Genomic DNA, 22,250 nt, shown 5'->3' with positions numbered 1-22,250 from the left:
ACCCCTCTCCCCAGCGCCATCATCGCACTCAAGCGGGCGCCCGCCTGTCCGTCTGTGAGAGTCAGATCCCTCACTTCACCATGGACTCTCCCAGGTTTCTGCGCTTATCCCAAAGAGGTTATGCAGTTTTTCCTGGCCAAAGAAGTAGGGTGAAAGGTCAGGGGGCGTCTGCACCATGGCCCTCGCACCTGCTCCTCATCCCCAATCAACACTCTCAAGTGACTCCTCCCCGCTCCAATCAGCACCAGGCGGTCGCATTTAAGCCCTCAGGCAGATGGCTCGGCCGCTCAAACCGTACTGCGACCCACCACGTCCCCAGCTCCTCCTCTACATTCCCCTCATCCTCTACCTTCTCTCCACATCTACCACCACCAGTCTCCAGGCTCCGGGGGGAGACGTCTAATACAAATAGATCATGGAGTGCCCATGATCGCAACGTCTTCCGCCGGGGTCTGAGCGCCAAATAACTCGCGAATAAAGCTTGCTCAACAGTCCATTCTCGTGGTCTCTTTGTCTCTCCAGGGTGAATTGTACTAGTACTTGTTTGGTCAAAACAAAAATCAAAAGGTAGGTATTATTGTAGTGTAATTTTGTTTTGATTCAACAGCACAGGGAATTGCTTATATCTAAAATAATAATTTAATAGAAGAGCATAATCCAAACCTTTGGGTCAAGGGAGCCAGTTGTCAAGAAATCATAATTTGGCTTTAAGGATTAAAGGGATTTTTTTCCTTTCACTATTAACTATGTGTCTAGTGCAGTATTTCAATATTCAGAAGTTAATACTGGAAAAAAATCTTATGCACCCACTAACGTGCGACGTGTATTCACCATTATGTTTGTTGGTGTCCATTTTTTACACAATATATATTCACTATACCACTAATGGCTACTTCTACAGAGTCTTCTCTACTGATGACATACTGGTGGGCCGATGGGGTGGCTGTACACATGGTGCGGGAGGTAGATGGAGTTATGGTCATGCGCGAGGCTGAAGATGTGGTTGGCTGGATGCGGGTAGCCTCTGGGCAGAGTGTAGTAACAGAGCTGCTGACATGTCGGCTGACACGGTGCTGGCAGCGGCAGTGGGTGGCCATGGGGCAGGCACGCTGATGTGCCATAACGCAGCGGGACGCACTGCTGCCCACAGAAGCTTTCATTGGAACACTTCTGATGGGGCAGAATGAGTGTACAGTGGGGGTGTTAGATGATGAAAGAAGCTGGGCTTTCTACAGAGAGTGATTTTAAAGACTAGACCACAGGAATCATGTTCATTCTACACAGACAAAGACAACAATACTGGTGGAAACAGGCAAAAACCAGGCAACAGCCGAAGCAATCTAATTCACGATTGTTCCATGGCGATTGTTCCATGGCGATTGTTCCATGGCGATAAGAGTAGACTGGGATTACTGTCCTGTAGAGAGGTGATGTTGAACTAAAACAACCTTTCTTTCCTTTCTTAAACATTGCTCACACTAATCTCACATACTGACTTGGTAAGGTCTTCAAAATTGTTTCTAATACTGGACACATTTACTCCTTTTTGTTTAGTTTTATTTCCAGCAAAGTTAGCTCTGGGTGTCAATATTCAAATCTCACAGATGGTTTTGTCATAGTATTCAAACTGTGACTTTTTCTCTAAACATGCCCGATATATAATATTTCACAAACTTGCGATGCACAATGGCATTTTTGAACTAAACAATAACAACTATACAAAGAAGAGCTTCTACGTATAGTTACAAAACAGGGTAGGAGGGTAAGAACACATTGTACAAATGGGATAAAGACTGTAATATAAACTGAAGATTTGCTAAAATTCAAGAAAAGTAAATTCGTCGAAAGGTGTAGTATATTATTTATTTTCTAATTTGTCTTAGAACACCAGCACAAATGAGCTCAAATGCAGCACATCGTGTTGGAGGTTATGGGGTGTAAAAAAGGCTGGTCACCATCATGTTTTTGGAGCAGCCCTAAAATGTCTCATTACTGGGATAAGTGTTATAGGACCAAAGAGTCCTTTGGAATATGAGCAATCGACCTGTATAAAATGACTTGTAAAAGAGCTTGTAAACAATACATGTGGATGTTTAATGAATGGAAGACAAATGACCTCCTCTGGAAGACAATTTAAGACAACTTGAGAGACTTACACTTGCAGTGGTTGGAAAAGGACAAAGAAAAGGAAAGCTGGAAACCCTGGAAAGACTTAATTAACACTAGACCTTTGATGGAACTTATAGCGACACACTCCATTCTCATGTCCTTTTATTGTCTCATATAATTGTTTGTCTTTTATTTTGGAGGAGAAAGAAGTTACATTTCAATCCATTTGATGTGTGGTAAAAAACAACAAGCACAACAGTAATGAAATTCTTTGACGTGACCCTTCTCCATTGAAAGAATCAATAAAAAAAGGAATAAAAAAAAAATCCACCTAAACAAATATAATTTACCACTAAGCCCAGTTGTACCATACAAAACGAGTTTAATGGGTTAGTTCCTCTTTTAAAGCTTACATAACTGAAAAAGTTCTTCACCTTTAGCAAACTTAATATGGCTAACATTCATTGTAAAGCCTTTAAATGTCAGGGGTTTAGTATTCTAATGAGATTTCCAGTGACACTAGCTGGAGCACCTGAGAGAGTGATGCTCACTGTAATTAAGGTGTAAGTACGACTGCACACATCTCTATCCACCAAACGAGTCAAGAAGAACGCTCCCTCGGGGATGGACTTTGTTGTGCTGCAAATGCTATAGCAACTGTCAGAATGTCAACGTGTCTATTCCCCAAGTCATAAAAAGTAGGTTATAAAGTGTTAGCAGAATGATGGATCCCAAGTTTAATCAGGGTAACAGCAGAGGGCTCTTTGGAGGACAATAATTGTTAGGCCAAGTCAGTCTAGGAGAGAAATAAAGGTATTAGAGGAGTCACCTGTCTAGCGCTCATAGCACGACGACCGGGCTGACATTGGCCTCACTGCTTAAGTCGCTGTGATTTATAATACGACTAAACACATTGGGAACACACACATAACCTCATCATCAGATCTGAACTTTGTGCTCTTCATCACAGAAAATTTGGTGATTAAAGTTAATGAAGATGTTGGCAACCGGTATGAATAAAATTAGAATACATCAAATTATGCCTGAATGTGCTTTTTTCTACATCTTCAATACTTTATCTTGATAAAACTGCAGTCTTATTTGCTCATGCAGGACTATACTATTATTGTCTGACGTCTTCCCATGAACACATTATTGACAGACTGTATCACTGATAATTCATCACCTACACAAAGAACTATTGCAGGACGTGGAAACCAACAACATTAATTACTGAAATACCGTAATCCACACACGGACACACGGACACGCACGCACGCACGCACGCACGTACGCACAAGTTCTAAATGTCTTGTATTTGGATAAAAGCTGCCACGGTTCACATGTCTGGGCCTGATGGCTGCGCACAGCTGTGATGTGAGCTGCAATATGGAATGAAATGAAATGCTATTCACCATAATCTGCACCTGTCCGTTCTTGCAGGAGTCTGGAGAGTTTTCGCTGTCGTCCTTACATCCCCCCATTCGACAGCGGACAGCATCCTGTACCTGTGGGGGAGAAATACACAATTTGCGTTAGGAAATCTGCTGTTGTTGCCATCACTTTCCGGGAATTCGAAATACAAATGAAAACCATCAACATAGAAAAGAAACCTGCCATCTGGCACACAGCACCGTGCAGACGTTTTTAAAGAGCTGTGAAAATGCTGCTGAGTGATTTCATAAATAAAGTTGAACACTGACCAAAGGTACAAAAATCCGATAACAAAATAGTGCAGAAACAGAAATGGGAAAGAACAACCCTGGACTTTTCTACCATCAATGCATGCAAAGCGCTTTACATCAAGGAACCACATTTTCACTCACACACACATTTAAGATACATGTCTTGCCCAAGGACACAATGGCAGTATTCCCCTGATCGCACCACCAACCAACGTTTACTTCGAGAGAATTTGGTGATGTAAATAATCATATTCCTGGTTGGACATGAGCAGCAGATGTAACATAGGTTGAGTTGATTCCGCAAATGTTACCTAGCAACTATACTGTAAACAAGGGCCATGTAAAATACACAATAGTCATGAATTGTCAACTAATAATACCTTTTTAACCCTTTTAACCCAAAAATGAGTCTGTTGTGTGTAAATTGTTGGGACTCTGTAAAACAGGGGGGCCCATTATGTCAACACAATCTACCAGTCGCTCTCAGAGGCAGTGGGGGTCAATCCCAAAGCCCTGTCTGTTTTTATGAAGTTTATTGTCTGGCGTTACAAGTGACTGTGACTAAATGTGTTGAGCGACCAGACTGTCACACACAGAGGTCCACATCAGTGTGAGTGCACTGCGGGCTACAGTCAGTGCGAGTACAGTTGTTAATTTGGCTGCTTATCCATGAGTTTCAGCAGGAGCGCACCGTTGTAGCACACAGCATGAGCCAAAAGCGTGAGCCAGAAGTCTGGTTGAAGTATACAATCATTAAAAAGCCCAGAAATATCCTTGGCCATTCAGCAGAGCAAGTGCACGGCTATAACACATAGACCCGCCCCTTTTGGTGCGGTCCCGGCTTTGTCTAAAATTGCACCGCCCGCTTCCAGTCAATCTATTGTAGGAATTGTTTTTTCAAAGGAACAGCTCTACAATGCAATCTAATGGAGCAGTGTGGGCACCTGTGTGCAGGCGTCATCTACAGGAGCACGCAAGTCATCTTCATAACCTTACTCACACTCGGAATATAGCTCTATTAAGAGTTATGTATATCTATTTATAGGTAGAACTTTGGGCTTGCAGAATCTAAACGTAGTAAGTTCGACATTGCATTCATTTAGGTGTAGGGTAGTGTTAGATGTTAGGATTAGGACTAGGAACAGTTCATTTGTTGAAGGTCAGGGCTTTAAACGCTAGTCCGGCCCAGCAACAAAATGCCAAACTTTGAGTGAGTCCTGTAAATTGTTCCGGCATTTGGGAAGAAATGTCGCTCATTGAAAACATAAGCAGAGGGATTCTGTTTTAGAACTCTATAAATGCTATAAATTTCAACTATTATTTTTCCTTTTTTCTTTACAAACTGCAACTTGACTGAAGTAAAACCATGATAAATATTTACCACAGGTAGTATTCCACTAAACAAAGTTATCATTAAAAAAACATGAGAACCTGGACTGGTCATATGGACTTTAAATCAAGAGACTTCCTAGTGGTCTTGATGTTTGTGATGCTCTGTTTTCAGGCAGAGACCTAAACTTCACATTTTTCATAGCCTAGTCATACTTTGTACTGTTTGCCTCAGATTGCAACTTATATAAGGACAAGCAGAGTGATGTGAAAGACCTCTTCAAAGTGGCCTATTTGAGTCTTCTGAGATCAATGGCTCCAAATCCTAATTAAAACCAACAGCGCACTATAGAGACGCTTTAACCCCTGGGCCTTCTACTGTCATATTGTTCTTTTTCATCCTCCCAACACACACACACACGCCTGGTACCGCTGCACTGCTCCTTCTTGTAGCTCAATTCCAAAAGATCCGTGTGCATTATGTTTCACAGCTGACTGCTAGCGTCTCTCCCCTCCATCAGCTCCTGTATTATAGATGTTCTGGTCACATGCCGGCGAGCAGGCTGCATTTCTCAACGCTGCCGCTGTCAAATCCCATAAGATTCTCATGCGCTGGTGTAAGGAGGAGTTGCTAGAGCCTCAGTGGACGCACTGGGTGGTCTAGCGCTAAGTGTCTATGCAGCGCTTCACAAATGGAGTGGACCGGAGTGGCATCATGACGGATTAATATTGCATGCGCACTAGACCTCGCTTTTGGTCGCCAGGCTTGCTCTCGATTGTTTTGCTTCTTTGCTTTACATGTAATGCAGCTTGTTGTGACATCAAAGCAAAACCGCTATTTGGATAGACTAAACCATCTCCTTTAGTCATGCTTTTACTAGATGAATACAGGTTGGGTGATCGCAGCAGGCTTTTAAGGCCATCTCTATTGTCAAAAGGGAGTATATTTAGAGATCGTACTTAGATCGCTCAAGCGTGCCATCGAGTGGTGCATTTGTGTTCACCAGAGAAAACCATTTTAGTCTGCCATAACAGAAACTCACTTAGCATCTAGCAGCACTTGGAGAGCGCAAAACTTTCACTATAGGACACACAATCATTTCGATACGTAAAGAGGAGAAAGACTGGAAAAGGTCTTCTGAAAGGTAGAGTTTTGGTTTTGAATGAAAATAATACAACATAAGATGCAAAACCATATTTTATTTTTTGCAAGTTGTCCCCATTTTTTCAATCTTTCCTTTAAAGCTGTGATTCCTGACGTTATTCTCGAAAATGACAAAGGAACAATTCTTGTAATCAGGCCACTGCACGCCCTCTATAGCTATTAATTGTTAAATTATTAAAGTGTTTTTTTCTCTCTCTTGGAAACCTGTTAATAAGAGCCAAATGCAGGGCTCTGATTGACTGTGCTTTGGTGGCCAATCACAATTAAAATTTGCTGTCTGAAAAAAGCTATTCTAAAGGCACGCCAAAAAAGTCATGTGTTTGAATAGTAACATTGTGCCAAAGGTTTTGTGGTAGATATAAATAGTTTGACAGATTCAAATAAATACTTCCACATTTTGAGGTTTGAAATCAGGCACCCCCAGCTTTAAGATTATACAAGTACAAACTGTTATTCCAACCCCTCACCTCCTTTCACGTCTCACTTAACAAAGCACCTTCCTTCTTCTTCTTCTTCCTCATGACTCCAGGTGTTGGTGCTTTGCGCTGCGCTCCTGTAACCTCCTAACCACACCGCCTCTGACGACACATTCTCCTGCCTCAGTGTGACTGATCTCAGCAGGCAGACTGTGCCACCAGGACTCCTTTATTCCCAGCTCGGCGACGCAGAGGAGGGTGGCTGTGAGCGCAGCCCCAAATGCTCTCTGCTCTGCATTCCTGTCTGCGGTTTACTTCACACAATATCACACTTTACGTTGCCTGTGGTGAGTGTTCCCACCGCTGCGGCACTAGCTGTTCTGAAAACCTGGATTATCCAACAAGAATTTATATTTCTGCTCAGGAAAAGACTTCCACTTCATTCATAATAATCAATTCCTGGATTCTGCTTCACGTTTCCAGGGATATTCCAGAAAACATTCCCAAAAGCACAGATGCGAAATGTAGTAGTGTAGTCGTGAAATTCCGTAATCATTATTGTAATATTTGGAAAGTTGTCTCTCAACAACCACCGAACGCATACAATCACGTATGTACAGGTGGAACAGTGTCTTCCAGAGGCACCGCAGACACAGCATGACCTGGGGCGAGTGTGATTTGATCTGCCAGCTTTTGATTACAGAACAACTGCTCTACTGTGTGTACCTCCGGAGTCACCTCAAGCCACAGCTTCATACAAAAAAAATTGTAAAAAAAAGGTCACAACCTGTAATATGGCATTAACATTAACATTTCTATATTTTTAATGGCCGCGTGCGCCGTGCAGATTCTCACTGCTTTTGTAATATTGATATAATGCATTCCAAGCCTTTTAAAAATGTACTTCGACTTTGCATTCCATTAGATAAAATCATCTTCAATGTAAGCAATGCGTGTTTATGCGCTCTACCGAACGCATTAACATAAAACTGACAACATTGTAAATTCATTAATTAGAAGTAGTGAAGCTTGAGTTTGTCTGCGCCGGGAGATAAGTGTGTGTCTGTCCCCCGGGGTACAAAGTCATGTATGAGCATATTGAGTTTAACCGCGCTGTCTTCGAGGGGCTACGCCAAAGCGGGTGGCAAACAGACACCAGAGTATATTAGTGAGGAACTTAGCCCATCTCTCTCTATACAGCATCTTCATAATCTCTTCAAAGCTGCCTCGGATCAGCCGGACAATGCCAGATGATCATAGTGCACTTTAAAGGGAAGGGAGCAGTGACACAGGACAGGAAGTTCAGACTAATCCTTGTCTAGTCTGTTCTGCCATGGCGTCTAAGTGACCTGGAATTTTACATGATACACGCTAGCGTTAAACGAACCTGCGGCTGGGAGAGTGGGGTCGCCCGGGTTGTTGAATAAAAATCAATGATGAATAAAAATCGTCTGATGTGTAAACTCACCTCACGGCGCATGGCACAGTGGACAGTGATGATGACTAAACCCTGGACTGAGTCAAAAACTGCAAACAGGATCTAGAGATAGAAAATGAAAAAAAATAACAATTTCTTAAACAGTTTAAACATCAGCTTAAATGAGATAAGATAAATGTCCTTCTAATACAAACTATTTTAATACAAATAATACATATTGTGGCCATGCAAAATATACATTTTGTTGTTAAAGAATTATTGATGTCACACTACAAGAAGTGAAGATTTATTCAGATCAAAGGTTAAGTGAATATCAGACCGAGATTCCAACATATCTGACATGTTTACTATAAATTGCAGGTCATTTTTGGTCATACAACAAAGTGTAATCTATAGTTCAACATGGAAGATCTGGAAACTAAAAAAATGATTTCAATAGGTCAGTTTAAATCTATTTTGAACGGAAATGGGATCTATGGGTTGTAAGAGTTGGTTTTGTTATCTAAAAGTGTGTTGTGTTATAATTTACACATAAGACACCTTTAGATCATCACAGACAAGCTGCTGCTGTCCTGGGGACTAGTCATCAATGGGACTTTCCTTAAATAAAGGTAAAATAAAACACATTTAAAAAATCTGTCCCTGTCTCACTATCCACAATTTTTGGGCCACAACTTAAGATTTTCTCCACGATCAGAAATCTTTCACTGCAGACTTCCAAAATGGTGCAGTGGACACCCTGTTTTCGCTGCATCCAACAGATCAGAGTGCGGATGCAAAACAACTTTCTCCAGCTGAACTCAGACTGAAATCATTCTCTTTGGCAGAAACAAAGAAAAAGTGTTAGCATTCACCTCCAGAGTCTTGCTCAAGTTAGAAATCTGGGAGTAATAATGGATTCAGATTTGAATTTTGACAGCCACATCATATTAACAACATCAGTAGCTTTTTACCATCTAAAAACAATCAAATCAAAAGTATATTGTCTAAACCAGACTTGGAGAGACTTATCGAGTAGATTAGACTACTGTAACGGCCTGCTCACTGGCCTCTCCAAACGAGCTGTAAAACAGCTGCAGTACATCCAGAACGCTGCTGCTCGGGTCCTGACTAGAACCAGGAAGTATGATCACATTAGTCCTGTTCTCAGATCTCTGCACTGGCTGCTGTGGCTCAGAGAATAGACTTTAAAGCAGCTCTGCTTGTGTACAAGTCTCTCCATGGCCTAGCACCAAAGTACATCTCAGACATGTTAGTGCCATATGAACCATCTCGGACTCTGAGGACCCATGGGCCGGCCTCCTGCTGGTGCCCAGAGTCAGGACTAAACATGGACCGGCCTCCTGCTGGTGCCCAGAGTCAGGACTAAACATGGACCGGCCTCCTGCTGGTGCCCAGAGTCAGGACTAAACATGGACCGGCCTCCTGCTGGTGCCCAGAGTCAGGACTAAACATGGACCGGCCTCCTGCTGGTGCCCAGAGTCACGACTAAACATGGACCGGCCTCCTGCTGGTGCCCAGAGTCAGGATTAAACATGGACGGGCCTCCTGCTGGTGCCCAGAGTCAGGACTAAACATGGACCAGCCTCCTGCTGGTGCCCAGAGTCGGGACTAAACATGGACCGGCCTCCTGCTGGTGTCCAGAGTCAGGACTAAACATGGACCGGCCTCCTGCTGGTGCCCGAGTCAGGACTAAACATGGACCGGCCTCCTGCTGGTGCCCAGAGTCAGGACTAAACATGGACCGGCCTCCTGCTGGTGCCCAGAGTCACGACTAAACATGGACCGGCCTCCTGCTGGTGCTAGAGTCAGGACTAAACATGGACCGGCCTCCTGCTGGTGCCCAGAGTCAGGATTAAACATGGACGGGCCTCCTGCTGGTGCCCAGAGTCAGGACTAAACATGGACCGGCCTCCTGCTGGTGCCCAGAGTCAGGACTAAACATGGACCGGCCTCCTGCTGGTGCCCAGAGTCAGGACTAAACATGGACCGGCCTCCTGCTGGTGCCCGAGTCAGGACTAAACATGGACCGGCCTCCTGCTAGTACCAGAGTCAGGACTAAACATGGACCGGCCTCCTGCTGGTGCCCAGAGTCAGGACTAAACATGGACCGGCATCCTGCTGGTGCCAGACCGGCCTCCTGCTGGTGTCCAGAGTCAGGACTAAACATGGACCGGCCTCCTGCTGGTGCCCAGAGTCAGGACTAAACATGGACCGGCCTCCTGCTGGTGCCAAGAGTCAGGACTAAACATGGACCGGACTCCTGCTGGTGCCAGAGTCAGGACTAAACATGGACCGGCCTCCTGCTGGTGCTCAGAGTCAGGATTAAACATTGACCGGCCTCCTGCTGGTGCCCAGAGTCAGGACTAAACATGGACCGGCCTCCTGCTGGTGCCCAGAGCCAGGACTAAATATGGACCGGCCTCCTGCTGGTGCCAGAGTCAGGACTAAACATGGACCGGCCTCCTGCTGGTGCCCAGAGTCAGGACTAAACATGGACCGGCCTCCTGCTGGTGCCCGAGTCAGGACTAAACATGGGCCGGCCTCCTGCTAGTACCAGAGTCAGGACTAAACATGGACCGGCCTCCTGCTGGTGCCCAGAGTCAGGACTAAACATGGACCGGCCTCCTGCTGGTGCCAGAGTCAGGACTAAACATGGACCGGCCTCCTGCTGGTGCCAGAGTCAGGACTAAACATGGACCGGCCTCCTGCTGGTGCCCAGAGTCAGGACTAAACATGGACCGGCCTCCTGCTGGTGCCCAGAGTCAGGACTAAACATGGACCGGCCTCCTGCTGGTGCCCAGAGTCAGGACTAAACATGTACCGGCCTCCTGCTGGTGCCAGAGTCAGGACTAAACATGGACCGGCCTCCTGCTGGTGCCAGAGTCAGGACTAAACATGGACCGGCCTCCTGCTGGTGCCCAGAGTCAGAATTAAACATGGACGGGCCTCCTGCTGGTGCCCAGAGTCAGGACTAAACATGGACCGGCCTCCTGCTGGTGCCCAGAGTCAGGACTAAACATGGACCGGCCTCCTGCTGGTGCCCAGAGTCAGGACTAAACATGGACCGGCCTCCTGCTGGTGCCCGAGTCAGGACTAAACATGGACCGGCCTCCTGCTAGTACCAGAGTCAGGACTAAACATGGACCGGCCTCCTGCTGGTGCCCAGAGTCAGGACTAAACATGGACCGACCTCCTGCTGGTGCCAGACCGGCCTCCTGCTGGTGTCCAGAGTCAGGACTAAACATGGACCGGCCTCCTGCTGGTGCCCAGAGTCAGGACTAAACATGGACCGGCCTCCTGCTGGTGCCAAGAGTCAGGACTAAACATGGACCGGCCTCCTGCTGGTGCCAGAGTCAGGACTAAACATGGACCGGCCTCCTGCTGGTGCCAGAGTCAGGACTAAACATGGACCGGCCTCCTGCTGGTGCTCAGAGTCAGGACTAAACATGGACCGGCCTCCTGCTGGTGCCCAGAGTCAGGACTAAACATGGACCGGCCTCCTGCTGGTGCCCAGAGTCAGGACTAAACATGGGGAATCTGCGTTTCAGTTTTATGCAGCTAAAATCTGGAACAGTTTTCCTAAAGATGTGAGACAGGATCTACTCTGACAATGTTCAAATCTAAGCTAAAAAATGTTTTGTTTAGCTAGGCATATGACTGAAAGGATTTGCTTTGCACTCTTCTCTTTTATGCCTTCAACTGTGATTTATGTCATGTCTGTGTGATTTTAATGTAATGTTCCTGTTGTGTGAAGCACTTTGAATTGCCTTATGTATGAATTGTGCTCTACAAATAAACCTGCCTCGTCTTTAAAGACCCGGGTATCCATGGGTTTCAGAGTGATAGAAATCCAGCACCATTGCCATTGCAATTAACAATTCAAAACAAAATATTATATCTTTTGAATGGACAAATGTCCTCAAATTATCACTCATAAACAGGAAGCTGATGCTCATGAATAAGCAAAGCACGTGTTTATACTTTTGTGAGGATTTTGAATGTAACTTGCATATTTAAGTTTGTAATAGTGTCCTTATAAAGCAACTACACAAAAATGTTTCGGAGTGTCAAGGTGAAAAATACTGTAAAAACTCTATGAAAGATATAAAAATTTTTACTTGTGTTTATGTTCTGGAAACTAAATAGCAACTTTTTGTAAAAGCCTTGCTACACCATCATGGCTTGTCAGTTCATTTTCCAATGTCTGTGCACAAGAATACTAAAAAATATTATATCCTGTTCTGCTAAAACTTTTGAAGATGTTACCTGAAAAAGTGTAGATCTGCGGTCGGTTATGGCCAGGACCGCTGACATCCAGGTTAATGCAAGGAGAGGGAGAACCACACAGGAGCTCCACAGAGAGGCCCTGTCAGATTAAGAAACAGGCCGGAGACAGAACACAAAAAAAGGGTAGAGAAAGTGAAATCCTATGCCAGAATATCGCTGACTCTGTTCAAACATTGAAGTTGTGGGATGTGCGTGGGCCATCAGAGCCGGATTGGCAACCTGAAGTCTGTTTGTGACTTCAGAGAAGAAGTGGAAGATGATGTGTAATCATGTAGATGGTTACGTGTTGAACAATTGCTTACAATTACATGGTAGATGCACAATTAGTGTCACAGTGGTGATCTGCGCGATGTCGGTCCGGGTCTGGTAATGGGAGGGGTTCTGACAGGCGACTGACAGGTACTGACTCACGCCTCTTTGATGGAAATATGTGTGCAAGTGTGTCTATGTGCCAGAGATAGACACCAATCTAAAATGTTCATGCAGTTTAGCACACAGTGGTGGTTCAGCGAGCCGTTGAAAGGTAATCATGTCAGCGCAAAGGTGTGTGTGAGTTTAATTCAACATGCTAAGACTCATCTGTGCAAAGTGTTCATCAGACTGTGGAAAACAAGTCTTTAATATTGTAACACACATGGGCCACACTGCATTGATGTCGTAAGCCAGTACAGGAAAACGTGTTCAGCTATTTTAATGAATGAATAGAAATGTATTCATTCATTTACAATATGATTTGCATTGAGAAAAAAATTAAATTGTTTGACTATGTATGACAGTTTATAATACTGTATAATAATATTACACTTACTCAGGGGAACACATTTTGCCATCTCTTGATTTTTCGGGGTAAATTATCTGGGAATGATTTTGGATGATTCGGAAACTATTTGAGAAATAAAAATGGTGTGAAATGGAAGGGATCCAGAAACTATTTTGTCTAGTGGGGATGCCAGATAAATTATATCATGTAATTAATTATAAACAAATCATGAGCATTTTAGGACGAGATATGCTTAGTAAGTCTGTTAATCTGCTTTACTTAAAGTGCAACATGTTGAAAAACACCTTCTTTTGATATACTTCTCCATCGACTCGAGCATTATACATTGGCGAATGATCTCATTATTTAAAGCTCAGATCCATGCACTAATGAGTATTTGTTGGAGAGTTTGAAATAGACTAACATGGCGCTGCTGGCAGTGGCGCTGGACATGGCGGTGCTAGAGATCACGCCACACTTGGAGCATTTCAGGAGCGGCCGATTCCCCGCCTCCGCCGGGACACTTTGGACATGAACAGCGTGTGGGGTGGAGGGGCCAGGCAGGTGTGCATTATATAAGGACAGGGTGATGTGCAGTAGAGACAGTGGTGAAAGAAGGAGATGGAACAAGATGGGAATAACAGAGAAAAGAAAAAAGGGCAGGGGAAAAAGAAAGAAAAAAAAGAAAATTAAAATCAGATCTTGAAAAAAGTAGCAGCAATGAACACAGTCAGAAATTACAGATTGATTTAGATGGAAGAATGTGACAGACTGGCATGCTATGCAAGAGTTATGTGGACAGAAATATTAACACAACCCCACTTTTATAAGTCAGAGCCCTATGCAAAATGCAAAATAAATAACCTTCAATATTCAAAAAATAAACATAAACAAGTGATGTTAAAAAATAGACATTACAGTACACTTTCTGTCACTGGCTACATTGTGAATGAATTGAAAATATCTGCATTATCTTTGTATTTATATACACAATGTCCCAACTTTTATTTAGAATTGGCGGTGCAGGAGAAGTGCCAGAGTACAGATGTGGGCCATTTTACGTCTGCCCGGATAAACCTGTAAGAGGCGATGTGCATAACAGCCCTTTCCATTGGCTGTTTACTTACAGTTGGCTGCTCGGATGAAAATGAACAGAGTGCGCCAGAGCCTATTGTCATGTGTGTTCGCATTACAAGAAGAGAATGATGTGGCAACGTGCTGGCTATGCTATATTAGCATCCCATCACAGCTCATTGCCTTAGTGGCTCGCACTGCCATGGCTTCATAAGGAGAAGCCTTACGCTAATGACAGACGGTACTGTTAGCAACACTATAGCAACTGGGTATGACCATTTAGGTGTGTGGGAGTGTGTGTTTTTGGGCTGCGGTTCTTAGTGCAAATGTGATTAACACCAGGATTACACAGGGCAGTTAAAATGGAAGATGTGCAATATGTTCCATTTGCATGCCAACAGCATCTGAGAGAATCCTGTTGTCATGGCATATGAATATAAATATACATACGAGACCTACACTTCAGCTTTCAAACAGTGCAACTTAAGTAATTGCCATGATTGAGTGCTACGATTCATGTAAACATTATAGAGAGAATAATTATACATTATAGATGGAATAATTTACTGATTAAAGTAATTGTTATTAATTTTAGTTTCATGCCAAAATGCCTTAATAGGTTATAAAAAGTTACACGGCGTCCTTGATGAGGGCTGTGCTTGTTACCTCTTAGCACATATCCCATCATTTAAAGTCACCTTCAAGATTTGCCCTAATAACCCTTGATACGACACACAGACATTTATCAATTTCAATTTGTGCCAGTGACAGACAATGGTGGAAATGTAATGAAGAAAATAACTGAATAAAACATAGAGCATGAGACGGAGTGATAATGGAATCAATAGGTATGGAAATGGAGACGTGGATTTTAATTTATTTTTATTTTTTTTCCTGGTGAAGCTCTCCTTACTCACTGGATTAGTCTGATATTCACTCCCATCTGCTGTACTTAGACTAATGCAGCTATGGGGTGCTAAGGCTAACATTACTTACATTGTGTGTGTAAGATTGGCTACAACAACAACAAAGGCATCTTTATCTTATAGGATTGCAGTGGAGCATCGGAGTTCATCGACATAATCCCCCAGTTTGCAGTTTGTAATTAACTTCCATCTGTCATTGATTTTCAAACAGAGTAAATAATATTGGACATCAACATGCGTAAGTGGCAGTAAAATGACACTAAGTAACAGAACATGACAGATGCTTTGCAATGTTACTGCCAAATTAAATAGCCTTTTTTTTGGTGCGCTTTTTTTTTAGGAAAATTATCAGAAACACCTTGAAATGTAGTTAAACTGAAATGTTCGCTGGGATTTGTGTCCATGACAGATTGTAACATGTATTTAATATGACAGATTTGTTGTCATCTGTGGCATACAGTTTGACATGCATGAGGTGGAGGGAGGTGATCTTACCCCGCTCGCTGCTTCTTTGACTTGTCAGATATGCCGTCCCGGGACATAAGCTTGTTGAATACTACAATCCCGATGAGCATATTAACCTAAGGAAAGAAAAAAGTCAGAAATGTACGAAACATGTGGGGAATCTTCTCTGAAACGGCAACAAACTGTCACTCAATCAGTTTTTTTTCTATATATAAACTGTATATATACTACTTTTTAAGGCTACCCGGAGTTATATTTAGTTTTATATAACATACCTTTTTTTGTGATAAAGTCTTATAAAGGATTACTTGCAATTGGACAAACAGAGACATTGTTTTTGTTGCCAATGTCCTACCTTGTACAACCTCTAGATAAGGAAGCCACCATGATTACTTCCCGTATACTTTCCTAATGAGGTCCTTGTAGCTAAGCCTGTCAAACATCTGGTCATGACCCAGTGATACACATTTCTATTAGGACACGGCCGCACATCTCTGGCTTGGACCCATTTCACCGTCAAATCCTGTCCAGCTGCGTGTTTTGCTGCAAAGTTGGCATGTTCTTCATAATCTCCCAACTTCTAATACCCTCAAACCGGCCGTGTCCTCCCCTAACCTTGCCTGGGTTACTCTTTCATTACCAGCGAATGACCTCTGAGCTGCATTTGCATGTTTTTCACAGCGTTATCAATGCCCCCGAGTGAATGTCTGGCTGGATACTAAACCTTATTCGTCAATGGGGACTCATTGTTTTGCTTGAATGTGTTTTTAGGATACAAAAGAATACAAGACAACACGTTAGGTCAGATCAAAGCATCTACTTCCAACCCGATCTGGACTTGTGAAGGTGTAAGGTAAGTGCTTGTTATGTCCTTGAATGCTGTTTGCTTTTATGTAGACCTCTGGCATTAGTGTTAGCAGGGACAACAACATGCTCTCTTGTGATGCTAGTCATGCCTTGTGAGTCAGCAGCAGCAGCATCCTGCACGGCCATTTGCTCAAGGGCAGGGTCATTAATTAGAAAAGACTCCTGGGGAAGGACTGTGTTTCACATCCTGCTCTCATTACAGAGGAGGGTTCAAGTGGGAACCCTGAGAACAACACAACAGGGGGCCGGGGGTAACCATGGGCAGATGGGGTGAGCATTCTTAATCCCATTTGGAATTTGAAATATATTTTATCTTTTTACTGCCTCAAAACCTACAGTCTTGTAATGGTAACATTGTAGCATCTAAACCTGCGCCTGCACCAAGGGTTGTCTAGTTTCAAGAATAAAATAGATTCAATGTGCATCTATTTTATTTCATTTGTAAATTCAAAATGCCCTTTTTGATACATTTTACAACAATTATTATTCATTGTTTTATGTTGCACCTTAATGACAAATCATGTTCCTAGTTTGTGAAATCTGTTCACATTGGGAATAAACCCTTTTCTGATTCTGATCAAATCACCTTTCTAGTTTTTAGAATTACATTTGAATCATTCCCAACGACAACGAGACATATGGAAAGTACATCAACATTTCTGATTTGGGTCAATCATTCCGCGGGCCTAATTGTTTGGCTAAAGTTTTATTTAGATGCCAATTAACATATTAAATAGTATTATAGTGTATTACTGGGACACAAGTGGCACATGTATTGCATTTTACTTAAGTATTGTTCTAATCTGGACTTTAAGGACTCATTTGGAGTTCTGATGTGTTACTTTGTGGGATTTCTAAGAGATTAATGAGAACAGATAACAGTTTAGTGCCCATTCTTCATTTTTTAAGCCTTGTGCTGAAAATAAAAACACCAGGGATTTATTGAGAAGGAATTAACAAATGCTAGAAAGAGCCGCAGCAACGGGCGTACTACCACAAAAGATTACCTTGCCACTGAGACGCAATCAATGCATCATGTCAAATTCTGTTGGGAGTGCTTGTACTTACAGCAATAATAAAATTGCAGTTTTTTCTGCTCTCCCCTTTTGGAATCGCCACAAGGAATGTGTAACCTGGATTCGTTTTTGTTTTTTTTGGGGGATGTTTCAAACCAACAAAGAGCAATTTTCTTTGCTACATTTTCAATTTAAAAACAATGAAACTAAATCCCTAACATTAATAGGTATTTTTAGTGCTGTTTACATGTAACTTGATAATACTAATATAATTGTATTTACATTTAAGTCATTGAATGGCCCTTTTCAAGTTGCTCAAAGTCATAATTTCATTCATCATGCATTCACTTCCATATTGTGCGGTGACAAGCTACTAGTAGCCAAAACACCCACAGCACACATACTTACTAGGGCTGGTGAGTAGCTAGCACTCACACTTAAGAGTACAAGGGTTGTGGGTTTGAGCTGGAGATGGAACACACTGCAGCAGCTCAATGCTTCTGACAAGTTGACCCAGCGGTATTGAAGGATGGGTCAAACGCAGAGAATTAACATCACTGACGAGGGATTAATAAACCTTAAATTTGACCCTTAAATAGATAAAGTCTCGCACTTGTTGCAACTGACCTGTTATGACCTGTTGATCAATACATTAAACTGTGTACTTTTATCATTTTCAGAGATTTGTACTGCTTTTTATATAAACCATTATTTTGTTTCTATCCATATGCAAGGTGGGTGCAGTTCCTAAAGAATACATGAAGGGTTTGCACTGGTTAGAGCTGGGTTCAAACCGCCCCACTATCTAATGCTTTTAGTGATATATGTGCCTAGAGCAGAGTAGAGTATCATCTCTGGTGACGCAGTCCAAGGCCAAGGCACTCTTGTCTTACAAAATGTATTTCCATCTCTTTATGGCTGACATTTTAAGACCCCAAAGTGCACCACTAATCTTTGCTGTGCTGTTGCAGAGTTTTGATATTGAAGAAAGTGCACATCAACCACAGGAGTTACCATGGTGTTTCTAAAGCAGTGTACTTAATCTACAACACAGACTCACCAGGACGATGACAGCTGCAGGTCCAACAAAGGCGTACAGTAGACCGCCTTCTAGTGACAACCAGCAACTAGGGGCAGAGACAAACACAAAGAGTAGTAAATGGATTGGCACATATATAATAATAACAACATCTATGTTTTGTTCGGGTCACATTTTGGTCAGCTGCATTATAACTACCTATAGTTTAGTACTGAAGTGGGGGGCAGGTCAGAATTGGATGGTCCTTTTTACAGAAAATGTAGACTTTTTGAGCTGATTTGAAACCAAAACTGGCATTAAGGCAAGCCACACAAGTACTTTTAATTTATCTTTTTTGTTCAGTTTGCTATATCAAGATATAAGCTTTCACCTAGAAACAACATTTTCCAATCTGCACCCAAAGCTGTTTTATTATTTAATTTAGTCCACATCAAGTCCATTGATTGTCCTTATCGAGGACATTGCAATTTCAAAGGCAGTTTTCTGAAATTGCATTTTTCTCATAAACAAAGAAATAAAGATCAGCCTTTAAAGTAGCACCTACACACACCCCTTTACAGTCTTGGAATTCACAAGAATTTCACAAATCGTACAAAGGCTTTTGTTTATATGAAATTCTAAGTCTGATTTAAATTAAATATTTCATGCCAAAAAATTAGGCAAAATATATTTTATATATATTTTTTATACAAAATTAAATACAAAATACCCTGAATACAGGAAGACGCTTTCTTTTTCATCTAATACAGTATGTCACCAAAATTATCAAGCAGAAATTTGATACTTTTTTTACACATAAAATGTTTTTTTAAATAGAGTTTTTAAAAAAAACCTTAATTTTCTTAATTTATGTTAGTAAACTACTTAAGACATTTCAAATCGAAATCTTTAAAGCTAAAAGCTAATTTATTGTCTCACCTTAATTTAAATGTATTTTTATCATTGCTTTCATAATAATAGTGTTAGAAAGTCACCAACACAAGTTCAACATAATTATGTATATTCAGAAAAAAAGGGTAAAGAGGAAGTATTTTGGGGGGTATTTGTATAAGGATATTCAATTTGGATATTTCTTTCAAAATCAGTGAATCTCCCGTACATTTATATAGGCCCTTTCCCTCTATCTGAATGCCATGAAAGTAACCTATTATTGTGCTATCTCAAATCAAGTAAATGATGCCATTGAGCCTGTGTAAAGATATTATCCACACCATCTACATTTGTCCCTAAACACAGTCTGCAGACGTTTCATTTGGCACTGATCACTGTACGACTCTAAAAGTGTCCTGTGGTGGTGTCATCGCAGTACATGAAGCCATTTTCTTTACTTAAATAAATAAAACATGAAAAAACCAAAAGCCGAGAGCCGCACTGTGCTTACTGATTAAAGAAACCAAACGAAACACATGACTAATGCCTACTAATGAGAGACAGAAGATTGAAACAAGAAGGAATAAAAGCTCATAACCTCATAAATTGATTTTGATCTTCTTTTAACTCTTATGAGAGGCCAAATCATTTTAATTATTACACTTGTTGCTATGTAATCAGATAAATCACCCCTGAAACAGAATAAACAAATGTAAATTCAAAAACTGCATGCATTTATTAGCACTTTGTCCTTCTAATTGTCTCCTTTCACAGTTCATGCGCTCATACTGAGAGGTGAGTACGTGAGTGGGCTCTCCAACACAGCCGACGGCTCAAACACGGTCTATGGGGGATCGGAGTGGACGCACCTATGATCTTACCAGCCAGATGTGAGGATCCGTGATTTATATTTCACAGATCCGATGTTTAAACCAGCTGACTATTAGCACAGACTCAGCACTGGCTCTAGAAGGTCACCGTTGGTTCTGAACACTCATTCACTCGTCCAATTAAACGTCGAGACTGTTTATGAGAGGTACTTTGTCATGGGCTCCTACTGCTCTGTGGTCCACTCCCACTTTTGTTTTGTTTAAATTCACTTGTAAGAGGTGCCTGTCACACCATTTCATAAAGTTGTTTACTCCAGATGTCTGACTTAGTAAAACAGTGTCGCCTGAATATGTAATTATATGCTGATTGGACTGTGAGCTGACACATTCGATGGTGTATAATGTAAACAAAGTGAAGTCAACAGAATTCTCACATCTTTTGAGAGTGTGTGTGGTTAGAAAAGAGGAACACCACTTAAGCTGCCAGGTTTTTACATTTGGATGAGCAAGTTTATGGTCAAGAACGTCTTCCTTATGCTCTTTCTAGATGTTTCCAAATGAAATGTGCTACTGTCGAAACAGGGCTGGGCAATCAATCGAAAGATGGAAAGATTGAGATCGAGTTATGTGAAATCGTCAATTATTTGGGTGGGTGTTTGAATCGAGAGGTCGGACTTTGGAGGAAGAAATTTGAATATTTTTTGTGTTAAATGGTACAGAATAAGTATTAAGTATAAGTATGTATCATTTATTTTCATGAAATTACTAAAAGCCATTTTTACTTTAAATGTAAAAATACCAAATAAAATTGAATCGAAACTCAAGATCAATCAATATGAGACAAACAAAATCTTTATCATATTTTTTCCATATCGCCCAGCCCTGGTGTCGAGATAGCATCACCGGTGCTTTTATTCTTGTGAAAAAGCACGTTGCTAAGAATTCACTTGGCGCTGCACTGCTTGTCAGAGCTCAGTCGTTATAATCCACATGAGAGGTTAATGCCTCTGGTCTACAATCATTACAGACTTTTTATACACCTGAACTACAACGGACATAAGTATACATTATTTTTAGTCCTATTTCTTTCTTGTTTTTCCTACATTTCATTTTGAGTATGGCCATATGTAACCATGGAGACAAGAAATTAGAAGGAAACATAAAGGAGAGAAAAACTCCTGTTACTCACTAGCTGGCGGTTCCATAACCTCTGGCTCTGGTGAAACCCACCGAAACTGCTACGACTAGCGCTGGGAGACCTGCACAGACAAACGAGAGGGATGAATAAATAAAAAAAAAACAAATAATGTGCAGAATGAAGTGTACTCTCCAGTGTTGCAAGCTTTATCTTATTCAAACGCTAAGCAGCCATGCAATAGTGTGTAACCTGTACGTAGGTGATTGAAAGTGTCTGTGTGCAGTGAAGCTCCTCGCTGACATAAAAGGGAAGCTGCAGGCAAAAAAAAAAAAGGTGGGCTTCAATCCCAACCCCGGGGCTCCAGAGAGGCTACTCATTTTTAGCCCTTCTGTAGATATTTATGCTGGCATTCCCATCTGCGGCATAGATTTATGAGCATACAGGCAAGCTTCTGACCTTCATATGCAGCGTAGGTGTAGGTGTGCGAGAGCTGTAGTATCTGTAATTATGGCTAACTGTTAAAATGGTCAAGAGCTCATGCAATTAGTTCAAACTGGCAGATTCTTGGTAAGTAAGAGTGTAAGTAAAACATGCATGAGTGTCACGCAGTTGGTGACAAAGAGGGAAAGAAAAAGCAAGGGGAAAAAAATTGAAAATGCGGTTCCCCGTAATGAGCTGGCACTGAAATATTCATGTAATTAACAAAGCGGTGATTATGGCTGCAAATGAAAGGCAATCAGAAAAAGTCATATTAACAATAAGGAAAGAGAAGCCACGTTTGTTCAATAAAACCAGCAGGCTGCAACATACAATTACCCCTATGTTTACCTATG

General features: G+C 41.9%; 1 protein-coding gene across 1 annotated transcript in view; it reads right to left on the bottom strand.

Moving 5' to 3' along the window:
• adgrb2 (adhesion G protein-coupled receptor B2) overlaps positions 1 to 22,250 on the bottom strand; it is a 269,466-nt gene that overhangs the window by 22,138 nt on the left and 225,078 nt on the right. The window contains exons 21-28 of the mRNA XM_072447617.1: positions 21,469 to 21,538; positions 18,601 to 18,667; positions 15,688 to 15,773; positions 13,617 to 13,715; positions 12,412 to 12,511; positions 8,173 to 8,244; positions 3,525 to 3,617; positions 925 to 1,170 (exon numbers count right to left, since the gene is read on the bottom strand). Of these exons, the coding sequence (XP_072303718.1) occupies positions 925 to 1,170; positions 3,525 to 3,617; positions 8,173 to 8,244; positions 12,412 to 12,511; positions 13,617 to 13,715; positions 15,688 to 15,773; positions 18,601 to 18,667; positions 21,469 to 21,538 (833 nt within the window). The remainder of the gene's footprint in view (positions 1 to 924; positions 1,171 to 3,524; positions 3,618 to 8,172; positions 8,245 to 12,411; positions 12,512 to 13,616; positions 13,716 to 15,687; positions 15,774 to 18,600; positions 18,668 to 21,468; positions 21,539 to 22,250) is intronic.

Source organism: Eucyclogobius newberryi, unplaced genomic scaffold (assembly GCF_026437365.1).
Source record: "Eucyclogobius newberryi isolate DKJ021-1_F unplaced genomic scaffold, fEucNew1.0.hap1 SCAF_16, whole genome shotgun sequence".
NCBI classification, from domain to species: Eukaryota; Metazoa; Chordata; class Actinopteri; order Gobiiformes; family Gobiidae; genus Eucyclogobius; species Eucyclogobius newberryi.
Note: the sequence above shows the minus strand (reverse complement) of the source record. Positions and strands in the feature narration are given on the sequence as shown.